General features: G+C 38.8%; 1 protein-coding gene across 1 annotated transcript in view; it reads left to right on the top strand.

The window, feature by feature from the left end:
* The window catches only part of LOC118735899 (dynein heavy chain 5, axonemal-like), a gene marked incomplete at its 5' end in the record, with an annotated part of 59,038 nt that extends 33,494 nt beyond the window's left edge, over positions 1-25,544 (top strand). The window contains 17 exon segments of the mRNA XM_036465926.1: positions 1,026-1,412; positions 1,478-2,063; positions 2,127-2,360; positions 2,610-2,702; positions 3,351-6,028; positions 6,093-6,341; positions 6,666-8,234; positions 8,293-8,461; positions 9,018-9,170; positions 9,306-9,598; positions 9,674-10,166; positions 10,682-10,871; positions 11,038-11,194; positions 13,000-13,095; positions 14,449-14,505; positions 19,577-19,709; positions 25,159-25,544. Coding sequence (XP_036321819.1) covers positions 1,026-1,412; positions 1,478-2,063; positions 2,127-2,360; positions 2,610-2,702; positions 3,351-6,028; positions 6,093-6,341; positions 6,666-8,234; positions 8,293-8,461; positions 9,018-9,170; positions 9,306-9,598; positions 9,674-10,166; positions 10,682-10,871; positions 11,038-11,194; positions 13,000-13,095; positions 14,449-14,505; positions 19,577-19,709; positions 25,159-25,412 — 7,791 coding nt within the window.

Genomic DNA, 25,544 nt, shown 5'->3' with positions numbered 1-25,544 from the left:
ATAAATATACGAGGATTTTTTTTTCTTGAGAGCTGCAAACTGATTTAAGAAATTTTGGTAGGAGAAAATTTCTTTTCTATTTCTCGTCTGTCGTTTTATATGAATTTTTCGTTTTTCTTGGGAGTTCAGTTAATTTTTTCGGTATTTGAAATATTAAAAAAATTTAGCAATCGTGAAAAATCACCATCTCTATCGAAAACCAGAAATCGAAAGAATGAACGTAGAAGTGCAAAAATTCATGGAATCAATAAATTTAATTTTACTGACTCTTTTTTAAAATTTTTTATTAGGTACTTTTGAAAGTTGAGCGCATCTTGAGTTTATAGTACTTTTTATTAAGCAAGTAGTTTTTAAGGAAAGAACACAACCGACTTCAATTCCCATATTCAAATTTAGGGGTACCGTTAATTTCTTCATGATCCAATCATCGGATCTCTAAAACAAATTACGGGACGACCTTGAGGTACTATCTTTCTAATAAAAAAAGGATTATTGAAAACGGTTCACTTGGTCCAAAGTTATGTATTCCGGCGAGATGATATCCTCCCTTTTTTTGAAGTCGGTTAAAAGCGTTTGAGTTCTGTTAATCTGTAAATAAAGTGCAGTTTATGAATTTTAAAACGTTTATTTATTTATTACATACTGTAGATAAAACTTGCATAAATGTATTTTAAAGAGGGTATTATCTGAAGCAAATTTTCAGTATTTTCCGGTGATATATCTTCAGAAATATAAAACCCCCCTAAAATATATTCCTGGGTGCGCCCCTGGTGTCTACATACATTAATAGTATGTCAAAGTGGCCGTGTCTTGAAATACGGTTGCAATATTTTTTTGTTTCAATATAATGAGATTAGTTGCTTTTCAGAATTCCCTTAATCGCGTCTAACGCCACCGCATCAGACTTTCGGCACGCATAAATCAAATGTGAAAGCAACCAGAGGGAGCGTTTAAAAATATGTTTTATATCCTTCCCTTCATCCCTCCATATTTTGATTGTTGTATTCTTGCCCTTTGCCTTCCAGAATCCCGGTTATGCTGGCCGTAAAGAGCTGCCTGAAAATTTAAAAATACAATTTCGCACTGTTGCTATGATGGTGCCAGACAGACAAATAATTATACGCGTCAAATTGGCGTCCTGTGGCTTTTTGGAAAATATCACTTTGGCGCGCAAATTCTATACACTTTACAAATTGTGCGAGGAGCAGCTGACCAAGCAAGTGCACTATGATTTCGGCTTGCGGAATATACTATCGGTGCTCCGTACGCTAGGCGCCGCTAAGCGAAGGAACTCAAAGGATGGCGAGAGTACGATTGTGATGCGGGTCCTGCGCGATATGAACCTCTCGAAGCTGATCGACGAAGACGAACCACTATTCATGTCGCTGGTGTCGGATTTGTTTCCCAATCAGGTGAGCAACTAACAAGTTAATCCCTAATACGTTCTAGGTATATTTTTTCAAATTGCATTGGTAAGACGCTCGAAAAGACCAATTATCCAGAGCTGGAGGCAGCAATTGCACAGCAAACTGAAGAGGCGAATTTGGTTTACCATCCTCCATGGGTTCTTAAGCTAATACAACTCTACGAGACTCAAACTGTCCGACATGGCATCATGACTTTGGGTCCGAGTGGCGCCGGTAAGACCACTTGCATCCACACTCTAATGAAGGCGCTCACCCAAATGGGCGATAATCATCGCGAGATGCGCATGAATCCCAAGGCTATAACGGCTGCACAAATGTTTGGACGCTTGGACGTGGCTACCAACGATTGGACTGACGGCATATTCTCGGCGCTATGGCGGAAGACGCTGAAGCTGAAAAGTGGCGAGCATGTTTGGCTCGTACTGGACGGACCGGTCGACAGCATTTGGATTGAGAATCTGAATTCAGTGCTTGATGATAACAAAACATTGACCTTGGCGAATGGAGATCGTCTGACAATGGCGCCAACCGTGAAAATCATATTCGAGCCTCACAACATAGACAACGCTTCGCCAGCAACGGTGTCACGCAACGGTATGGTCTATATGAGTTCCTCTGGATTGGATTCGAGACCGAGTAAGTCATTAAAGAAAAGTATATTAAAATTATGTCTCTTTTATTAATGTGCGCTTTGAGTAGTTGTACAAGCTTGGCTAAAAAACCGTGCGCCCGGTGAGAAGTCCGTGTTCTGGAATCTCTTTGAGCAGACATTCGTGCAGGTCTACAATTGGGGCACGCAAAACCTCAAGTTGCTGATGTCGGTGCTGCAGTGCAATATAGTCGGCCAGATGCTATCGATTCTGGAGGGTTTGGTGCCGGTTAAGAAGGAGGAAGAGCAGGCCGTTAGTATGTCGAGTAAAGAAACTACCGACGGTAAGTCAGTTAGGAGAGTGTGGGCCTCGTGTTTTCTAACAACAAACTGTATGCGTTTTTATGTGAGTAAATTCGTTTTATACTTCGTCAAAGCTTTTGATGAAGTGCTGAGTGTTAGTTTCGACTCGGTGTGTGGTTCATGTTATGTACGTAGATACAAGGCGCACAATACAAACTATGCATGAGCCAAGATACATATCCAATACTTTTGTATGACATTAAGTTTTGTAAAAAAAAAACATATTGCAGCAGCAAGACTGGATAGAGACAAAATCTTAAGAAAAAGGAATGATGTAGTCGTAAAAGAGCAGCGTCGCAACTCCGCCAACAGCGGAGATGGCGGTAAGGCATCTCAAAGCAATCACATACTCCACTAACATATCTTTAAGCAGAAACCCACACACACTTGCACTTACTCACTTTAGGAAACCTGACAGTCCACACTTTTGTCACCCACCACATCTTTTCTCTCGTATGCCTGCAATCTCCTGTTCTACCTACAAGTCGGTCGACAATCAATTTCGTCAGTGTTTTCACGTGTGTCCAGTGTGCTGTCAAAACTTTAAAATCGCTTTTCGCTAGATTTCTTCAGCACCTGGAACTAAAAACATGACGTTTAAATAAACACTCTCACCAAAACTCTCAGGTATCCTTTTGAACACTTTAAAACACTTTGTATGTACTCCCTCCACGATCTTCAAATCTATAGTGAGCCCGTTATGTTCAATTTTGTACCTGTTTTGCATAAGTTTTGTTGCGCCAGTGTGTATGTATGCATTTGGGTGTGGTAATTTGTTTTGTTGTTTTACTAAAATACCAAATAATACTTACTTCTATGTATTTAGCAAAGTACTTGCGGCGCGCCGCTTTCTTTCTCTTGGTCCAACTAACCGTTTTACTATCTAACTATTTGCTTGCTCAGTACATTGCCAAAGTGTCTGCTGAAAGGCTTCCATTTTCACTATTTATATACATTTTCAACTTGCACAGATGAGCTTCCCGAGGAGCCAGTTGTTGAGGAGAAAGAAGATACTTGCACACCCGAGCACCTGCAGCGTTTATATATCTTCGCGTTGGCTTGGGGCCTCGGTGGATATCTCAGCGCCGCCGATCGCAAACGGCTAGACCTATACGTCAAAGAAGCCTTCCCTCAGCTGGACTACGCGCAGGGCACGCCTAATGAAAATAGTATTTTTGATTTCTTCGTTTCCGAAACGGGCACCTGGCAGGCATGGAAGACACTGGTCACTCCTTATATGTATCCTGAACTATCTACGCCGGATTTCCTGAATATACTGGTGCCTATTGTTGACAATGTACGCATGGATTACCTAATTGCTACCATAGCCAATCAGGAACGTGCCGTTATGTTGATCGGCGAACAGGGTACCGGCAAAACTGTAATAATGAAGAATTTTATGAGGAAGATGAACCCCGAGTCGTACATGGGGCGTTCCTTTAATTTTTCTTCCGCTACGAGCCCCTACCAATTTCAGCGCACAATCGAGAGCTATGTGGAGAAACGAGTGGGCGTTACTTTTGGTCCACCGGGCGGTCGTAAGTTGATCGTGTTTATCGATGATGTCAACCTGCCGGAGATCAATGAGTGGGGCGATCAAGTGACGAACGAGATCGTGCGCCAGACCATGGACATGAAAGGCTTTTACAGCTTGGAGAAGCCGGGCGACTTTACAACAGTTGTGGACGTCCAGTATGTTGCGGCGATGGGTCTGCCCGGCGGAGGGCGTAATGATATACCTTCGCGCTTGAAACGGCAGTTTTGTGTTTTTAATTGTAATATTCCCGATGACGAATCAATTGACAAAATATTCCGCGTGATTGGTGAAGGTCATTACAATGCCAAGCGAGGGTTTGCCCCAGAGGTGCGCAGTTTAGTGAAGAAGCTGATTGTTGTGACTCGCCACTTGTGGCAGTGTACGCGCGAAAAGCTGTTGCCCACACCCGCAAAATTCCATTATGTTTTCAGTTTGCGCGACCTTTCGCGTATCTGGCAAGGCATGGTGGGCACTTTGTCCACTGTTATAACGGCGGATAGTGTGCTCATGTCGTTGTGGAAGCACGAATGCACACGCGTGTTTGCGGACCGTTTTACGACGTTTCAGGATAAGGAGTGGTTCAGTTCGGAGTTGGCTTGTCTGGTGCGTGAGGAGCTTGGCGAGGCCTATTCCCAGATGATTATATCGAACCCGGTGTTTGTCGATTTCATGCGTGATGCACCTGAGCCGACGGGTGAGGAGGGAGAAGATGCTGATATGGAGTTGCCGAAGGTCTACGAACCGGTGAATTCTCATGAAGTGCTCCGGGAGCGTCTCGTTATGTTCCTCGCACAATTCAATGAAATGGTACGAGGCTCTGGGATGGATCTGGTCTTCTTCCCAGATGCAATGTTGCATTTGGTGAAGATTTCTCGAATCATTCGGCATCCGAGGGGAAATGTCATGCTTGTCGGGGTCGGTGGATCGGGTAAACAATCATTGACAAAATTGGCATCATTCATAGCTGGCTACAAGACATTCCAAATTGCTTTGACGCGTTCGTACAATGTGGCCAACTTCTTGGAGGACTTGAAATTGTTATATCGCACCTGTGGTGTCCAAGGCAAAGGCACAACGTTCCTCTTCACCGACATGGACATTAAAGAAGAGGGCTTCCTTGAATATCTGAATAATATATTGTCATCGGGTGTGATATCAAACCTATTCTCGCGAGACGAACAGGCCGAAATCGTACAAGAATTAACTCCGGTAATGAAACGAGAGAATCAGCGAAAAACAGCGACCCCGGAAAGTGTGATGGAGTTTTTCTTGGCCCGCACTTGCGCCAACCTGCATGTTGCTTTTTGTTTCTCGCCGGTCGGTGAGACTTTCCGATCGAGGGTGCAACGTTTTCCGGCACTAGTGTCCGGCTGCACTATCGATTGGTTCCAGCCGTGGCCAAAGGATGCACTCGTCTCGGTGGCAAGACACTTTCTGAGTGACTTTGAAATTGAGTGTACACCGGCCGTGAAGGAAGAGTTGGTGAACGCGCTCGGCTCAATACAGGACATAGTGGCCGAGACATCGTTGGAGTATTTTCAACGTTTTAGACGGGCTACGCACGTAACACCGAAGTCCTATTTGAATTTCATTGCTGGCTACAAAAATATCTACCAGCAAAAGCAGAAAGAGTTGAGTGACGGCGTGGAAAAGATGGACACCGGGTTGGAGAAGTTAAAAGAAGCATCTGCCTCCGTAGAAATACTGAAAAAGGACTTGGTCGTTATGGAGGAGGAGCTAGTGGAGGCCTCGAAGAACGCCGAATCAGTATTGGTGGAAGTAACCGAAAGAGCAATGCAGGCGGAAATTGTAAAAAATCAAGTTTTGATTGTGAAAGACAAAGCTGAGGCGTTAGTAGCCTGTATTGCACACGAAAAGGCACTTGCTGAGGAAAAGTTGGAGGCAGCCAAGCCGGCGCTGGAAGAGGCCGAAATGGCGCTAAATACCATCAAGCCAGCGCATATTGCAACGGTGCGCAAGTTGGGCCGACCACCACATCTGATTATGCGAATTATGGATTGCGTTTTGATTTTATTCAAACGAAAGTTACATCCCTGCATACCTGATTCTGGAACACCTTGTCCGAAGCCATCCTGGCAGGAATCGTTAAAGGTAAATGCCCATAGAGCTGTAGTAATCCGACATTGATATGCAGTAAGCAGTAAGTATGTTTCAGATGATGGCAAGTGCCACGTTTTTGCTACAACTACAAAACTATCCGAAGGACACAATAAACGATGAAATGATCGACCTGTTGCAACCATACTTTCGCATGGAAGACTACAACATGGACATGGCGAGACGTGTATGTGGCGACGTAGCTGGATTGTTGTCCTGGACAAAAGCTATGGGCTTCTTCCACAGCGTGAATAAGGAAGTATTGCCACTGAAGGCCAATCTGACAATGCAGGAGGCGCGCTTGAAGGTAAAAATGCGGCTGCTCAGAGCTCTCGCAGTAGTTTACCGCAATCGCTTTAGAGTAGTGCACAGTCAAAGGTAATATGAGAAATCCGATAACTGCTCAGTTATCCAGCCGCATTTACGGTGTGAATTGTTTTAATTTTTATTTTAACATATAAGTAATTTTTTCGTTTTTTTTTTTTTACTTTGGAGTTAGCAACGTTTCATATACAGCCAAAGCTTTTTAGCCGAGTAGAATTGCTTTGTTTCCGGGCGAGAATTTCTAATTAGCTAACTCATTCATATGCATATTCATGTACCTTTCTTCCTTCTGCACCGCAACATGCAGCTAGCCATGGATGATCTAGCTGGCGCTGAAGAGCAATTGCGTGAGCGTGAGGAGGCACTACAGGCTGTTAAAGACCAATATGACAAGGCTGTCGGTGAAAAACAACGACTCACTGATGCCGCCAACGTATGTTTGCGGAAAATGACTGCAGCCACAGCTCTAATAAATGGACTCTCGGATGAAAAGCATCGCTGGACCAATCAGAGCAAAGAGTTTAAGATACAGCTGGGCAAATTAGTTGGTGATGTTTTATTGGCGACAGGCTTTCTATCGTACTGCGGCCCCTATAATCAGGAATTCCGTGCGAATTTGATAAAAACCTGGATGGGAATTCTAAAGCACAAAAATATACCATTCACAACAGGCTTGAACATCATCAATATGCTTGTCGATTCGTCCACGGTGTCGGAGTGGACATTGCAGGGCCTGCCAAATGACGAATTGTCGGTGCAGAATGCCTTGATTGCCACCAAATCGAGCAGCTATCCTCTGCTAGTGGATCCGCAGACACAGGGCAAACTGTGGATTAAGTCCAAGGAAGGCGACAATGAACTGCAGATCACATCCTTAAATCATAAGTATTTCCGAACACATTTAGAAGACTCGCTGTCGCTTGGACGACCGTTGCTGATTGAGGACGTCGGCACCGAGCTGGATCCAGTGCTCGACAATGTGTTGGAGAAGAACTTCATCAAGTCGGGTAGTATAGAGAAGGTCTTGGTGGGCGACAAGGAGTGCGATGTAATGCCGGGATTTATGCTATACATAACCACTAAATTACCAAACCCGGCCTTTAGTCCGGAGATCAGCGCCAAAACGTCTATTATTGATTTTACCGTCACAATGCGGGGTCTTGAAGATCAACTATTAGGACGAGTAATTCTCATGGAGAAGTCAGATTTGGAGGCAGAGCGTGTAGCACTTTTCGAAACAGTCATGACAAACCAACGCAAAATGAAGGAATTAGAGGCGAATCTATTATATCGCCTAAGTTCCTCCCAGGGCTCGTTGGTTGACGATGAGGCCCTCATTGAGGTACTGCGTGTGACGAAAACGACGTCTGAAGAGGTCAATCAGAAGTTAAAGATTTCCGAAGTGACAGAGCGTAAGATAATGAAGGCACGCGAGGAGTTCCGCGCAGTGGCCGCACGTGGTTCTGTACTTTATTTCTTGATTGTCGAAATGAGTAACGTGAACGTTATGTATCAGAATTCACTGAAACAATTTCTGGTAATCTTCAATAACTCCATTACAAAGTCAACCAAATCAAACGTGACCGAGGAGCGCATACTAATTATTCTGCGTTATCTGACCTATGAGGTCTACAAGTTCACCAATCGAAGCTTATATGAGCGGCACAAGCAGCTGTTCACTCTGATGCTGGCCATAAAAATAGACTACCATAACGGTAATGTGACACACGAGGAGTTCATGTCATTTGTCAAGGGCGGTGCTTCACTGGATTTGAATGCTGTAACTCCGAAACCGTTTCGCTGGATCTTAGACATCACCTGGCTGAATTTGGTGGAAATCAGCAAATTGGAAACATTCTCAAATGTGTTGTCACTGGTGAGTCGAATAAGCTCTGCAATGCATAGATCGTAGATACATTCTGAAATTTGTACAGATCGAAGCAAATGAAAAGGACTGGCGCTTTTGGTACGAAGCCGAAAAACCGGAAAACGAGGAAATACCATGCGGCTATCAGGATTCTCTGGACGGCTTCCGAAAGCTGTTGCTAGTGCGTTCATGGTGTCCGGACCGTACAATTGCACAGGCTAAGAAGTACATAGAGGGTACGTATGTTCACATACTATAGGGTGCATCACCAAAAAAAGGTTGCCGTTTTTCTAGCGGAACTATAAAATTTATTATATCTATGTTAAAACTTCCGGCGAAATATTTCAGAAAAATATTAAGATTTACGTGAGCTATACCGTCTTGAAAGTAGCTCAAAAACTCATTATTTTGATTCCGTTGATACAATTTTTAAACATTTTATGCAGACGTTTTAAGCTTGAACTCTTATATTATCTGAGTTGATTATTAAAAAAAAAAAAAATTTAAAGTAGTTTTAACCATGTAAAACTCAAAACTTAAAATGGGTCCAGCTGACGTAAGTCGTAATATTTTTCCCCAACATTTTGGCGGAAGTCTTTAAATATATAAAATGGTATATTTCCAATGGAAAAACAGTACTGAAATTTTTATCGTATGAAGAGTGATGCACTCTAATACACAAGTATAGTATATGGGTGGAGTGGACCTGTGTAACGAACAATGCGCGCGAATCTATCTATATATGTATGTTATATTAATTAAGATTGTTTTTCTGAAATTTAATCCTTGCAGAGTCTCTAGGCCCGGAATACAGCGAGATGCAGATATTGGACCTCGAAGTTACTTGGGGAGAATCAGAGCCCCGCACGCCATTCGTTTGCCTGCTATCAATTGGTTCAGACCCCACCACACAAATCGCAGCTCTGGCTAAGCAAAAGGGCATACGTAAGCGCACAACAGTTTCATTTCATTGAACTCACTTTCACACTGCCACACACACTCACACATAACACTCACTCTCAGCCACATGAGCGCAAAAAATACTAACTTAAAGGATATTCTCATTTTTGGCTGCTTTAGCTTTGAAATCGGTATCCATGGGCCAGGGCCAGGAATGCCATGCACGCAAAATGATAATGGACTCAATGTCCGGCGGTGGCTGGGTGTTGTTGCAGAATGTTCATCTCTCATTGCCGTTCTGTTCGGAGGTCATTGATATGCTGGTGGAGACGGAACACATCGACGATACGTTCCGCATGTGGGTGACCACTGAACCACATGCAGATTTTCCAATAGGCTTACTCCAAATGGCCATTAAATTCACCAATGAGCCGCCGCAGGGCATACGCGCCAGTCTAAAGCGCAGCTACCAGGTGAGCTGTATTCGTTGTTTGCATGTCTTTAATTGCTGACGATGTATTGTTTTGCTTTGCCGCCACCCACAACAGGCTTTCACGCAAGACTTCCTCGACTACACCGCCGCGTCGCAATGGCCACCACTGCTGTACACAGTGGCATTTCTGCACACCATCGTGCAGGAGCGTAGGAAGTTCGGGCCGCTGGGTTGGAACATACCGTATGAGTTTAATCAGGCGGACTTTGCGGCGAGCGTGCAATTCATACAGAATCACTTGGACGAAATGGATCCGAAGAAGGGAGTCTCATGGCAGACGCTGGTCTACATGATTGGAGAGGTGCAGTACGGTGGTCGCGTGACTGATGATTTTGATAAGAGACTGTTGACCACATTCACGGCGGTGTGGTTTTGTGAGGGACTCTTGAGCAACTCATTCGAATTCCACAAAGGATACAAAGTGCCGAATACGAAGAGTTTGCAAGGCTTTGTCGACTACATAAACAGTTTGCCAGCTTATGACACGCCAGAAGTTTTCGGCTTGCATTCCAATGCTGACATCACGTATCAAATTAATTCGGCTAAAGGTAAATGCCTTCTTTTATTGATGCCAGCACAATTGCATAAGATTGTGAGATGAGTTGGTTATGAGAGGATAAAGGACACAGGTGGGCTCATTCGTTAGGACATAGTACATACTTGTTGGTATTTATGTGAGTTAAGATGTGCGCTTTGGTTTATTTAGTGTTAATTGAAATGTGAAGAATTGCTGAGTTAACTAAAATAATATTCGTTGCGTGGAAGAGTAATAAGGTAGAAGAAAGTAGAAGAAGAAAGCAATGTCTCAACTCATCCATTCATAAATGTGCTAAACATTTTATACTCAAACTATGTTTGTATGTATTTGGAATATATCAGCGAACATCCAATGAATTAACCTATTTAACCTATTGTAACAATATGAAACTTAGCTGTGTACTTACATATACATATACATATGTAGCTATTTATGTGCCTGCTTCAAACCCAAAACCCGACCTTTATTTGTCTGTAAATATTTTTCGTTACGGCAAAAAATTAATAATTTTCCACTCACGCAAAGGTATTTTGGACACTATATTGAGCGTACAACCGAAGGAGGGTGGTGGTGGTGGTGGAGAGTCACGCGAAAGCATCGTCTATCAGCTGGCGGACGACATGCTGCGCAAGCTTCCGTCACAGTATAATGCTTACGAGGTGCGTGAGAACCTGATGCGCATGGGAATTCTCCTGCCGATGAACATCTTTCTCAGGTAATTGTGCCACGTTTCACACCGGAAGCCTGTTGCTGGATTACTCTTACATTTTTTGTATATTAATAATTACCTATTGAATATCATTTGTTGTTGTTGAGAATCGGTATTCTCCGACTTTTTCTTTTTTTCGTTTTTTTTTTTTTTTAAATTAACCAATCTGCAGGCAAGAGATTGATCGCATGCAGAAAGTGATTAAGAAGGTGTACACATGCTTGTGCGACTTGAAATTGGCAATTGATGGCACCATTGTGATGAGTCCAGCATTGAAGGAGTCCTTGGATGCCATGTATGATGCACGCATACCGGAGTCGTGGATGAAGGTTGGTACATGCGTATGTATATATGTACATTCAAACGAATCTAGTAAAAGGTATTTATATACTCTGCCTAGTAGGGAGAGGGCATGGCTGGGCATGAATGAAGGCGTAGGCGATAATGAATTTACGTCAAAAGTGCGAAAGTTCTTTATTGAAGTGAGATGTGTGATTTTGCGTGTGATGTCTGAGCCAGAGCTTAGGTTGCACTTCATCAGCTTACTTAGGCGAATGTCGGAAGATGTTTGTAGGGCACATACTATATACATATGTATGTATGTAAGCATTTCTATAAATTTTTTCGTATTTTTTTGTGCATTCTCAAACGCGATATAGCAGAAAATAGTGATAATTCCTTCGAAGCCAACTGCGTCAGACAAGTCCTTACGCAGTTAGTTGAAGCACAAAAGTGATTTTTAGTTGACTGTCAAATGCATTCGGCGCTCGACAAATTCACATGAATATACATACTCGTATGTTTAATGTCGATATGAACATATACATACGTACATTGGAGTGGTTAAAAAACCGCTCTTTTTGAAAATTCATAAACGCAACATCAAAATATTGTTATTTGTGATAAAAAAAAGAGAAATTACATATCTGTCTTGAATAGTTAAATAAGCCTAGTGCCCGAAAATATGTTTCGAAAAGAGACTACTAAAATCACAACGTTAATACGGAACGTTTTAAGCATTGTCATGGAATAAAACTCGTTACCAGGGGATTTCTGGGATCTCTGATTACGCATATGATGTCAGTTTTTCAAAATCCAAAATGGCGGATCCAATATGGCGATCAACTTAAAAAAATGATTGGATTGGTTTGAAACTCACATTCGTAATTAGAAAACCAATGGTAATGAGTTTCGACCCATGACAATGCTTAAAACGTTCAGTATCAACGTTTCAATTCGAGTAGCTTTTTTATAAGAATTTGATAGACATATTGGATCTGCCATTTTGAATTTTAAAAATTGATTTGAGATTCGTCATCAGCGATCCCAAAAATCCAAACATAAAAAAAATGTATCGCCATTTTGGATTCGCCATTTAGAATTTTGAATAACTGACTTCAGATTTCTAATTAGAAGCCCCAAAAACCCTCTGATAACAAGTTCCAACCCATGAACATGCGTAAATCGTTCAGCAACAACGTACTAATTTTGGTAGTCTCCTTTCGAAAGCATATTTTCGGACACTTGCCTCATTTTAACTGTCCAAGACAGGTATGTATGTATTTAAGAGAATGTTCCCCAATAATAGCAGAGTGATTATATGTTAAAACAACATTTTTAGCTGCAAGCCAGGAAAGTAAAAAAATTGGGAACATCAGCGTTTTTATAAAAACCGACCAGCGCGACCTCTAAAAAACGTTTTTTTTTAAACGTTCCTCTTTTTTTTTATCCCAAATCTCAATAATTTGAAGTAGCGTTAATGAATTAAAAAAAAAAAATTTTTTTTAACCACTCTAATGTACATGCGTTGGAGTGTATGTATATGTGTACATACGGAGTGATATAAAAGGTTAGCAAAATTTCAGCTAGCAATGCATTCGTACTTTTTTTTTGTTTTTTTTACAGATGGATGGGATTTAATGCAAAAAACGAAGCTCAGTACATTTATCTTTAGTATAGAGGTTTATATAGAAAATGAGTTATATGTATTTTGGAATGTTAGTGTATTTTTCTTTTAATTTTTTTAATAATCCTTATTTCATCTTAAATTAAAATGATTACCTTCTCGTTTAAGATATGTTAAAAATTTTAATTCCAACATTAAGCATTTACTTATGGATATTATAACTCACAGATATCTTGGGAATCTACAACTCTGGGCTTTTGGTACACTGAGCTACTCGAACGAAATGCACAATTCCGAACTTGGATATCTACGGACCGACCCAAGGTGAGTTAGTGCTTATTGAAGCTATAAAAAACGCAAAGAATCTCATAAAATTAGATGTAAGTTAAAAGGAAAAATCTTGAAAAATTACCTTTATTTTGAATACCCCTTTAAAACTATAAATCGAGGGCTTATATTCAATACTCTCTTCAGCACTGTTGCGTAAAGAAAATTTTGCACATGTACTTCTCAATTGTCGTGTAGTAAAAGTTTTTAAAGTTATAATTTGATGGAAAATCAAAGTAGTCTGATGCATTCTTGCGGAGTTTTTAGCGGACTCTGCATGACTTACTGCCAATTTCATGAAAGCAAGTTAAGTAAAGAATTATTTAAATTTTTTGAATTTTTTATGAAAATTGACAGAAAATAAGAAATCATTTTACATTTAAAATGCAGCGGTTACAATCATGCCGAAGTAATAAAGGATTATTACCATTGGCCACTGTGCCTACCCAACATTTTTTGTTTAAATATACATATTTTTTTATATATAAACACATGCAAACATCCTGGGCCAATTCCTGTTCTGTGAAAACGTGAAGTGAAAAAATAGTTCATCACTTTACATAAAATTACGATTCTATTTTCAAATGTAAATTAATCAATTTGTCAAAAATTATTCCCTGTGAAAACTTTTTTTCACAATGTTTTGTGGCTGTGAAAAAGAAAAGTTGGGTGCCTTTCTCAAAACTATCATCTTGTTATGAGGATTATCATTGTCATAAACTCACAATAATTTATTAAATAATTACTGGTTAGATGATGATGGAATAGCTTTTAATGATCGAGAATCGCTTAAAATGATATAGCGAAATGATAAAGTAAAAGAATTAAATTTTCTCTGACCTTGAATTTTCCATTTTCACTTCACTGTTTCATAGAACCAGAATGGGCCCCAGCTTAAATTTTTTTTTTAAGAAATGGTAGTTGACTTTTAGGTGTTTACCTTTCTTTTACGAATAAATCACTACGTGTCGCGACGGTCTTCACCATCCCATGTACATATGTATGTGGCCCAGCAAATAAAAAGTTCTAGCGATGTGTATCCTATCGAGCACACTAAAATGTTTCAACATCTTTTAAAAGGCCATTGTTAGAGGCACCCTAATGAAAAATATACGAGTATTAAAGTCTCGTTCATTAGTTATTAACGAGAAATCATTAATTGTTTTGTGACGTCATATCTTTTCTCCTCTTCCTCTGCCGTTTAATACGTGGATGATGCAATTGCTGCGCTCGCCGTTGGATGACTGCTGGCGCTATCTGCCCGCGGCCTTTGCCACCACCGCTCTCTATCTGGCTGATTGCACACGAATTCAATTTGCGCATTAACGAAATGTGAATATGTTTCGAAAGGTCTTTTGGATGACGGGATTCTTTAATCCTCAAGGATTTTTAACTGCTATGCGTCAAGTAAGTCTCTTGGCGTGCCTTTCAACGATATAATATAATTTAAATGTATATGTGGGGGTGTATGTTGTGATTTTAGCGATTCGCTCTCACCGCAATTTTTAATTCAAAAACAGCTATGTGAGAGGGTGTGGGTGTGAATTGAGTTGCAGATTGCTGGGCTTATTCAAATTGGCCAAGAATGTCTTATTCAGCTTTAATATTTCGAGTTGAGCAGATTCGAAAGAATACAATGAGTTTTTTTAAATTTGAACATATTTACATACATATGTATGTACATATGTATATAGTTTTTGTTCAGATGTAGAATTCCTTTTGACCAAAGATAATCAAAACTGGTAATAGTTTCGCTGTGTAAACTCCCACTGAAGTTTATGTAATCTAACTCAAACAAGTTCTTACCAATTAATTTTCAAAGTAGGAAGTGGTTTCTGTTATTATTATTGTGGTTGGTTATTTTCTCTTATTTTTATTTCTATTTGACAACAACTTTTAACAGGAAAACTTTTTTTTTTTTGTATTTATGTACGAATATAATATCCATTCCATCCGTTGTGATGTTTGTGGTAAAATGAAAGAATGGGAATGCGTTCAGAAAGCATACATTCAGAATATAAAATTCCAATACTATAGGCCATGACGCGCATAATAAGGATATTTGCTACATTTTCATAATATTTGTGAGTTTCATAGCCTGTGCATACTTCTGTTGCTACAATATTCCCGCAGTAGGAGATGCGAGAGAAGCGAAACTAAATACAATAACTGAATTTTTGCGCTTTTGAAATAATAAAAGTTTGAATGTGGGCTCTCAGGTGATGTGGAAAAGAAAGGAAAGCTGACGTTCCTGGTGGTAGCATCGATGAAGACGCCCTCGGCGCGTTCATGGCCGCGTTGCACAGTGATCCTGAATGGGTACAATGAGTATAAAATAAATATTGAAACGAAGTTGTCTAAACTTCAATCATGTGAATAATCAACTCATTATTTTGAAAGATATTTGAATTTTTCATATAAGGTTAAATTGCAAATACCTAGGGAGCGTCGCACAATGGAAGAGCTACATTTAACATGTGGCAAAAAGTAGTAAATGTGGTCTGAAAATTGTTACGTGGAGTACTTTTGCCTAGGAATGAATAAATATGAAAAATGGTTGAATTTAGCGGACTGCGGTAAATTTTATCTGATTTCTAAGTATGAAATTCGATTTGTAACTTAGATTAACCTAGAAGCATATAAATCTGAAAGATGCGAAAAATCGGTCAACTTTAACGCCCACCAGTCATCCGAAATCTGGATTCTAATTTGGCAAAGACACTTTGGTGCAAGATCTATTTTTAAGATATATAACAAATTGCATGTATTGGTGACCAGCCACGCCCCCTCCCTTAATACTAGTGGGCGGAAATGGGAAGTGTTATCCGATTTCAGTGAAATTCGGGTTTTAAAGTACAAATCGATTTTAATGAAATCATGTAGTATTTCCCATTCCCGTCCACTAGTGTCGGGGAGGCAGGACGTGGCTGGTAGCTAATTCACACTTGTTGTTATTTTTCTGGATTTTTATGCAAAAATACATCTTGCACCATATTCCTGCTATTTTGGAGGATCATTACTAGTCCTTGCCAGATTAGAACACAAAATTCGGATAGCTGGTGGGCGTGGAAGTTGACCGATTTTTGCTGTCTTCCTAGCATAATCCAAGTTACAAACCGAATTTCATTGGGATCGTATAATATTTACCATATCCGCCCCTAGTGTTGTGGGCGTGGCAGTCCTCCAATTTTGACCAGTTTTCATAAATTTTCTTTCCTTTGTAAAAGTGATTCAAATACCAAATTTTAATAAAATCGAAATACATTGGTAGTCAAGTTCCTGCAATTTTTAAGGAGATCTGTCAGTGTTAAGCGTTCAGTCTATGGAAGATTGACGACATGGGCGCAAGCGGACACAATTGAAATTTGTCTTGCTATTAGTTTAAAGTGTACAAAGTATTTTTGTACCAATCACTCTACACCGCCAGGCGCCGCAAGGGCAAAAGTGAATAATCTCTCGGAAATGTCCTTAACTCTGAAAGGATTAGGTTAAATTATGAGGCCATGATTTGGAGCGACCCTTGCATACTATTGAAATTGATATTGAAGATGAAGACAAATCCTGTTTCAATCAATCATTCAACTACCGTTTCTGAGCCGGTGAAAAGCGTATTAAAATTCCTACATAAAAATTTAATTCATACAACATCGACTTCCTTTGTCCTTTGATAATTGCTAGAGTAGTTTTTCTCTGAATAAATCTTTAAAACCCGTTAGTAGACATGTTTAGAATCGAGTCAACCACTTATTTGGATATTTCCACACATATCGAAATTAGGACTTTCTGCCACTCTCAGACCACTGTGCGTCGTTGTATTTAAATATCGTCGCCTGTGAGTGTAAACCTGCTAAGTAATTCCAAAGACAAAAAACTATAAATATTCTTCTTTGCTTACATAAAATAATAGTTGCTGTATAAATAAATTAAGAATATGAGTAGTTTTGTCTGCCCTTTAAAGTGTCTTTGGGCCATTCTATGCAAAAGAGGAAAACAACATAAATTTGAAAATGCCCTATATATCTCTATTTCGGTGGCAACCACTTTTTAAATGACTAACAGCTCAACCTAATATTACCTACGTGAGTTTTTCTACGCACACACCCTAGGATAAACCGAAATAAATTTTCGCGCGTGCTTCCTCAGAGTTGCATTTCTATGAAATTTAAAACGTTTCTTGCATACAATTTTAATCCATGGTCGTGCCAAAATTGTCAAATGAGTATAAACGTCAAATCGAAATGTCACGCAAGACAAACCTTCGAATTTGAGTTAGCTTCTTACACACGTCGTTCAATTCCGGTTGGTCCCATTCAAGTTGTATATGGATGAGAAAGTTTTGACAGTAAATTGCCGGCGTGCGTGAATATTAGGTTGGCCTGTAAGTTTCAGTCACTACTTTAAACTCTTTTTTAATATTTTTATTAAGATTATATCAGCCTATTCATTGAAAACGAAAGTATAGTAATATTAATATTTTGCACCACAAAAAACATCTTTCTTAAAATTAAGTGTTTTGAATAAAATACATCCTTAAGTACACAAAGGTAAAATAGAGTTCTTTTCAGTGTCCCACCAGTCAACTTCATTGGGGCAAGCCAGACGATTTATCTGTCCTTGAAATGAATCTTCAAAGAAACTACTTAATTAAGGCAGAGACGACCTCAAAACTCTTACTTAAAAGTTAAAATTGAGCTTTCAGAAATAAATGTTTACCGCTTTTTGCGAGGAGACGCCAAAGCATATTCTCAGTGAATGTGACACTTTCGCTGGGCGCAGATTAACTCTTTTAGATGGTGCTACACTTAATACACGCTAGAGATCCCGGGGCTTATGGCCCTTAATAATAAATGATGATAAAAAAGAGCGATTTATTGCGGAATCTTTGCTTCCCGTTCCTCTCTCGTTTCAAGAACTTCGCTCGAGTGAAAACAAAAATTTTGTGCTTTTCTTCTTCAGTATAAGGTGAGTCGTCTGTCGTGTGACCATCATTTTTATATAACAAAATTTTCGGAAGAGATTGACGAAAAAACATCGAGAAGATCCCAAACCTCACTCTCTTGTGTTCATCTTTGAAAACAGTCTTAGAGCTGATATTCACAACCTGTTGGTCATACATACACAAATAAACAGAAATTTATATATACATACAAGTAATTTTTAAGCAAAAAACCAAACCGACTTCAATTCTCATATAAAAGTACCGTTAATTTCTTCATGATCCAAAGATCGGATCTAAATTAGTATGGGACAACCTCTGAGGTACCTCCTTTCCTTAACAAAAAAAAATTATAGAAATCGGTAAACGTGGTCCAAAGTGATGCGGTAACATAGATAAAAAAATAAATATATTCCGACGAACTGATAACCTCCTCCTTTTTTGAATTTGGTTAATAAAAATAAATTTTTGTTCAATCGAATAAGGAATTAAAATTAGATTTGTGTGTACTTCTGATTCGGGATTGTAACATTGTGCCCGGCGACAAACATTCGCATATTCGTGTGCTCATTCATACATACATATGTATGTAAATGCTGGTGTATGCGCCATGTAAGAAACGCACTTATGGTTCTCCTGTGGGAACGGCTAGGGTTGATTATAATGTTGATGATGCCATATCTATGTGATTAAATTACTAAATACAACTGTAGTGGACTTAGGGCATCTAACGTGTGGAATACGTCTGGGCATGCGTAGGTGTGATTTTGTGCTTGTGTGTGTTAAAGATGGGCGCTGGACTAAATATTCAATCCCGATCTCGCCCATCACGATATTCAAGTTTTAGGTATCGATCCCGCCCATCTTGAAAGTTTTTCAAAATTTGAAACGCGGGTTTATGCAGGTCTATTCTGCGCTGGTAATAACAATTTCGTAACCTTTTCGCATTCTATGTACTCTTGTAACCGGTAAATTTTGTTACCATCTCTTAAGCTGGTAACAAAGTATTGCCGCGTGAAATATGTAATGCCAGAATTTCCAAAATTCTTCATAGCTGAATTGCTGAATATTTACCTAGAACCACGGTGAAACGAACTGGAAGCATTTTTTGGTAACTGTTTGGTAACTTTCTGAATGCCGGGAAAGGCCTTTTGTCCCGACCTGATCGCAATTTTTTAAAGATTCCCGACACCGACCATTCTCAGCATTGCGCAACCAACCGGATATCCCGCGCCCATCTCCAGTGTGCGTGCTATGCTCTCTTTTTTTGTGGCGTTGCTATTTAGTAGTATTTATAACTGTTTATTATTTCAAAACATTTCTAATTCAATTTTGTTACTGTTTCATTTCAATTACGATGACTGTTTGCCCGACTGCGCTGTTATCACAAACATATGAACATTACCGGTACTTTTATGTGCGTTTATTAACATACGCATGTGTTTGTGTCGTGGCTATAAAAAAAATAAAAAAATCAAATCAAATACGCACAAATGGAAAACTAACCTCCGCTGCCTGGCTGGCGTTCGCGTGGGATTTCAGGAAGTCACACGCGCTCATAAAGGTTGGGCCCTGGACTCCGTGGTGTTGCAAAATCAAATCACTCGCTACAACAAGGAAGACATCTCCGAATACCCCACCGAAGGTGTCTACGTGCATGGCCTGTTCCTGGAAGGTGAGTCAAGTTATTCGAGTGTATTAGCTATGGCATGCCCCACTTGAATGGATGTGACCTCTCAACTCATATGTATGTATGTATATGTAATAAGCTAGTGTTGCTTTCTTGCTTGTTTTCCACTTTTGCTCGCTTCATCTGTTTCATGTTTTACTTTGAATTGTTTGTATACTTTTACCTATAGTTGTATATGTATATATTTTTCTATCCACACTGTCCTTTCGAACTGCCATAAATTTAAATGTGTATACCCTTACTGATACATACATACGTACTACATATTTACATACGCAAATAAAAACGGGTAGATGCCTTCGTTACCCTTTAGTCAAGTGGCTTGAATATTTGAACCTCAGTGCCAAATTTTTGAATTTTTCGGTAGCAGATCTCATTAAGACATCCCTACAAGCTTTCAAATTGTGTGGGACTAATAATTCTTATTTTATTTTTGTAAAGTAGCCTAATTTCGTTAAATTACCTGTTACGTGTTTTTACTTAAGCATGCAAGTATCGCTGCAATGAAGGCTTTCACACAATGTCCCCACCTCCACTTTGATCTCGAGCGTTTTTACTTGCTTTGAATGGCTTAAACCATTTTTTGCTATTTAGTAGTTTTTATTACTTTGTGGTTAATGGTAAAATCCCTGCTCGAATGAATGGCATATTTAGAGCCTATAAAAACACATTTCAACAAGCACGCATACGTTAATGTACATTTTTATGTATGTATATTAGGGTGGTCAAGAAAAAAGTAAAGTCGTTATATTAATGCTCTCATCCCTTAAGATGATTGTTCAAAAAATATATATAGTGGTCGCGCAAAGCGCTTAAAGTTTTCCATGTATTTTAGATGGGAAAACAATTTTCGTAGAGGTGGCATGAAATTCCTGAAAATCAATATTTTTCGATCGGAACACTTTGTTTCTCCTTAAGGAGATTTCCAATAACAATACCCAATTGTTTATTTAACCATTTTCTATTATAAGCTATTTTTTACAGGACCCCTACAAACCCTAAATGGAACAATCCTAAGGGGTGAGAGCATTAAAATTCCGACTTTACCTTTTCACATGCATTTTTTTGAACAACCCTAATGTATATACATATATATCGAGGGCCCTCCAAATGATTTTCTCTTCTACCGAAACGCGTGTTTTTTTTATTGTTATTTACTACATTTCTAATAACGTGTTATCCATTTCGCGTCATTCCACAATAAATAGTAATGTGTTTCCACCGACCAATGCGTTAAAATTATTATAATATTATTCTACCAAAATGCGAAATCTTCAGTGGCCGCATATCGTGCACTACATGGAGTTTATGGTCAATCACCAATAAATAAATAATTATTTGGCGCTCACCTCTTTCCTAGGATGTACCTTCTTTTTACGCCACCTCTGGAGAGCAAATGGTTTTTATGGCAGGCGTAAAAGCATGCTCAGAGATTTTGCCAAAAATTCCAAAAAAATCTACTATATTTTTTCAAAATCCGGTGCGAAATATTTTCGGCACAGTGAAAAAAGACGCCTGTCAAAGCGCAGTCCTCATCGCGAATTTCTGTTTTCTTAAGTCTGACTAAGTCTAAGGTGACTTAGCATGGTATAGTTTGGAGGCGTCGATGTGTGCATTAATAGCATAGGAAAAAACTGTTTCAATTTTCAAATATCGTCAATCGTTTTTAGCTCAACGTATCGGAGTGAGGAGCATATACGTATTTTCGAAGGAAATTGAAGGCCGTAAAAAATCTCTTAAGATTTTCCCATAAATTAACTACTATAAATAAAAGTTATTCAAGGTTAAAGTCAAAATTTTTTATATGTGGAGAAAACTGCCCAAAACACAGTCCACAAGAAAAAAAAAATGCCGAATATCAACCGTACTTTGTTGTACTAGTATTCTTATAATGGGCTATAAAGCTGCGGAGACAAATAAAGTGCTAAATTTTTACGAAAAACCCAAATGTTACAACTTAGATCAACATTTTGGTTTTGTAATGCAAAGCTCAGTTCGGTCATTCTCACGTTTATCACACGCCCCGGAATCAATGACATACATACATACAAGTAATGATATAAGCTCGGTTCTTGTAGAAAAAAAGTGCGTATACAAGTGAAGCTGGTTGTCCATAGAAATAATAAATTGAAAAGATATTGATATAAAAGAGAACATATAATTCGACATATTTATGTATGCATACTAGTATGTACTTAGGCGGGTTAACGATCATGAATTTATACCAAAAATTTGCCAGTCGATCCATTTTACCTAACTTTATTTTAAACGAGCTTACAGTTATGTATATATAGTATATATAGCACATATATACATATGTATGGATAAATAAGAAAATGTTGCCAATGTTTCGAAATGAAAACATTATTAATGCCTGTCACTTTGTCATTCCACTCTTCCGCTGCCGACTGCAGGTATATAGAAATGTTTCATTGGTCAATCGCACAAACTATATTTCAAATAAATGTCTGCTTCATTTCTTACCTATGTACATATGTACATACATACTTAGCAGGTTAAATATGTAAATTCGATTATAGTGGAAAAGGATGTTTAACCCGCTTTGAGCGGAGTAACTATTCGCTTTAGTCCTCTGTGACTTGAATTTTGTATTAGCTGAGGAAGAGAATTCTTACTTTTTAGAGAATGCTGTTATTCTTACGCATACAACAGGCATACAACTAATACATACAAACTATGGGGATAAACGCACACTTTAAAATGACTAAACCACGTGCCAATGGCACTATTCAAAATGCTATCAAGATGTGGGAGCTTTTGCCCATTAATGTCAAAGTATATTACACTTCGGTTTGCGCTGATTTACATCGTGAATCCATTTAATTTTTTTAGGGTTTTTCTCTCCCTGGTAATTTTGTTATAGACAGTGCATTAGTATATGTCCATTAAGACGTATCACTATATATGAATGAAAAAAAAGTTGAGCGTGATTTAGTTTTATTTAAACTCTTATGTTGAGAAAATATTTTGGGCGTAAATTTTTTTTCGGCAGCCGCTAAAAACTGCTTAGTCGCGTTTTTTGCTGTAACGACCCCAAAAACGTCTCGCTCAGTTTTGACCTTAAAACCCGTTGTCGTGTAGTGGTTAGCAGTGCGCGCTGCCATTCCGTAGGGCCTGGGTCCAAGCCCGGATCAACCCAATAAAAAAAAAAAAAACAATAATCGCGGTCGCGCCTCGACAGGCAATGGCAAGCCTCCGAGTGTCTTCTACCAGAAATTTAAGCCGGATGAAAAATTTGGTCGGTTCGATTCAGCGGTTCGAACCGTTTTTGCACTTTTGGACTGGTTCGTCAAAGTGATTTTTTTGGCCTTTGAACCGGGATTTCGTTCGGTTCAATGGTTCGGATATCAAAAAAATAAAAATTAACACGCAAATTTAAGTGTCAAGTGTCTGTCAAATGCGATGGGTTGCCTGTACATTTGATATTAGCATTTGACATGGCATGTATTTAACAAAAAGAAAAAGGTGGGTAAATTTATATATTGAAAATTGGTTGGAGCGGGTTTTCGGCTCGGATCAAACATTTGTAGAAAATTTCGGTTCAGTTAATTAATAGAAAAAAGCGGTTTTCCGGTTCAAACCCGGTTCTTTGTGACCAAAACCCTTTAGGCGCCAATTATGGTCCTGAGCAAAGCCTTTTCGGCGACACAAAGATTTAAAAAATCGGACATAAAATAACAAAGTTACCGAAAACGCGATTTAACTGTTTTAGCGGATGCCTAAAAAATTTTTACGCCCAAAATTTTCTTTCGAAATATGTGAGTGTTCAAATTAAAGTGACGCGCCCTAAACTTTTTTCGCGATACGCCTTGATGTCCATAAGTATGTAGTATTTCCATATCGACAAACATACGTATGTATGTATAAAAGCACGGTCAAGCTACATATGTATGTATGCATATGAAATAATCCACTGGCCAAAAAGGTTGTGGCTGACCAGCGATGGGGTAAACTGTCAAAACATAAACTCACATCCAAGCTAAAATTCAATAACCACCAGCACACATTTAATGAAAATTTACCCTGCAAGATTTGCTGCCGTAATTGATGTTTACCTTGGCAATATGTATGTATGTATGTATATGTACGTTGCGTGTATGGCGTACATATGTTTGTATATACATACTTACATGGTAGGTCCTTCAAGGCTTATCTAGAAAAGTAAATAATTTGAATAACGCATTTGTATCAAACTATTAAATATCAAACAAAGTTTAAAAGGTGCTTTATACCTGAAATAATGTAGCTTAAGTTTTCATGTTGGGTCAGTTAAGTTTTTGGAAATTTAAAAATAAATAGATATTTGGAACGCACACTTTTGCTAAGCGTTCGGCCAAGGTTCTCCTAAAATTTGTAGTGTGCGCCCTAATGTTATAAAAAACGATTTTATGAGAAGCTTTTTCAAAGCGGAAATGCACTCCGAAAGTTTGGCATTGCCTGTTGAGGGGTGTGCGCTCTCACAAAACACTTTTTCTGAATTTAGATGTTGCTTGGACCAAAGATTGAAACCAGTGCCTGCAGTGTGGTACGTATCTCTAACCACTCGGCCTTGGCGACCGTTTAATGAAATACATACCCAAAACATTTAAAATTTGCCCTAATGTACTCAAAGTATCGCTCGATTGCTGCAAGAACGTCATAGCCCAAAAAATGTTCGAGTTAAGTATTTAGAAATGGAATCCAGCCCTTCTTTTATGTTACTTAAAAATTCAAAACTATGTATGATTATTTTAAACGTGGCTCATAAAAAGGGGACTTATCTTGCTCGCAACTCGAATTTCCTCCTCTTTGCTTAGTAATTTATATTTAGAAAACAATCCCTCTTTGTCCAAAGTATGGAAGCGAATTAAGGTTTGATTACAGTTCATTTCCCTGATTTTTTTTAAATTTATTGGTTGAAAGTAATTCATTCAGGTACCGTAATTATTATGTGCAAAATAATTTGAATCAGTATTTATGATTTTTATTGTGTTCGTTCAAAAATAATACTTATTCTTGAGGTTTAATCTTTCGCTGAAAAATAATAATTACTAATTGAAAATATAAAATTCAATAATATCACCTGCACACAAAAAAGTGGTGTTTGCTCTTAACCAGACCCATTTACCGACATGTATTTCCGAATCTGAAGTCCGTTTGTCTCGTATAACTCCAATATTTCGAGTAAATGGACTGGTGTAATTTTTGCGTTTTAGCGAATAAATAAAAATAAAGAAATAATAATTTATTTTGTGCGAAAAATAAAACTCATAATATTAATTATTATTTTAATTTTTAATTAGTATGGCTTTCTTCTAGAACACGAGCTAAGTACATATAAATACTTACATAGGTACATATGTTTAATTGCCTCTTTCATCCGTTCGGTGATTCGTCTCTTTCTAATTTACTTATTCTCAATTTTCCTTTTCAGGTGCTTCGCTAGATCGACGCAGCGGAAAATTAGTCGAGTCCAAAATGAAAGTGCTCTACGAACAAATGCCGGTTATTTACATCTATGCTATTAATACAACTGCAGGCAAGGACCCAAAACTCTACGAATGTCCTATCTATCGAAAACCGCAACGAACAGATGCCAAATACGTCGGTTCCATTGACTTTGAAACGGATTTCAATCCGAAGCATTGGACTTTGCGCGGCGTGGCGTTGCTATGTGACATCAAATAAACGAAACATTTCAAAGTTTTGGCGCTGGAAGAGAGGGCGTTCGCCGGGAACGGGATGGTAATGTTTACAGCCACGTGCTTCCTGTTTTCATTTCATTGTTTACGTGCGCATGCAATGTTTATGGTTTGTAAG

The sequence above is a fragment of the Rhagoletis pomonella genome, unplaced genomic scaffold (genome assembly GCF_013731165.1).
Source record: "Rhagoletis pomonella isolate Grant_MI unplaced genomic scaffold, Rhpom_1.0 Rhpom_scaffold_00001, whole genome shotgun sequence".
NCBI classification, from domain to species: Eukaryota; Metazoa; Arthropoda; class Insecta; order Diptera; family Tephritidae; genus Rhagoletis; species Rhagoletis pomonella.
The sequence above is the reverse complement of the archived record's forward strand: the minus strand, read 5'-3'. Positions and strand labels throughout refer to the sequence as shown.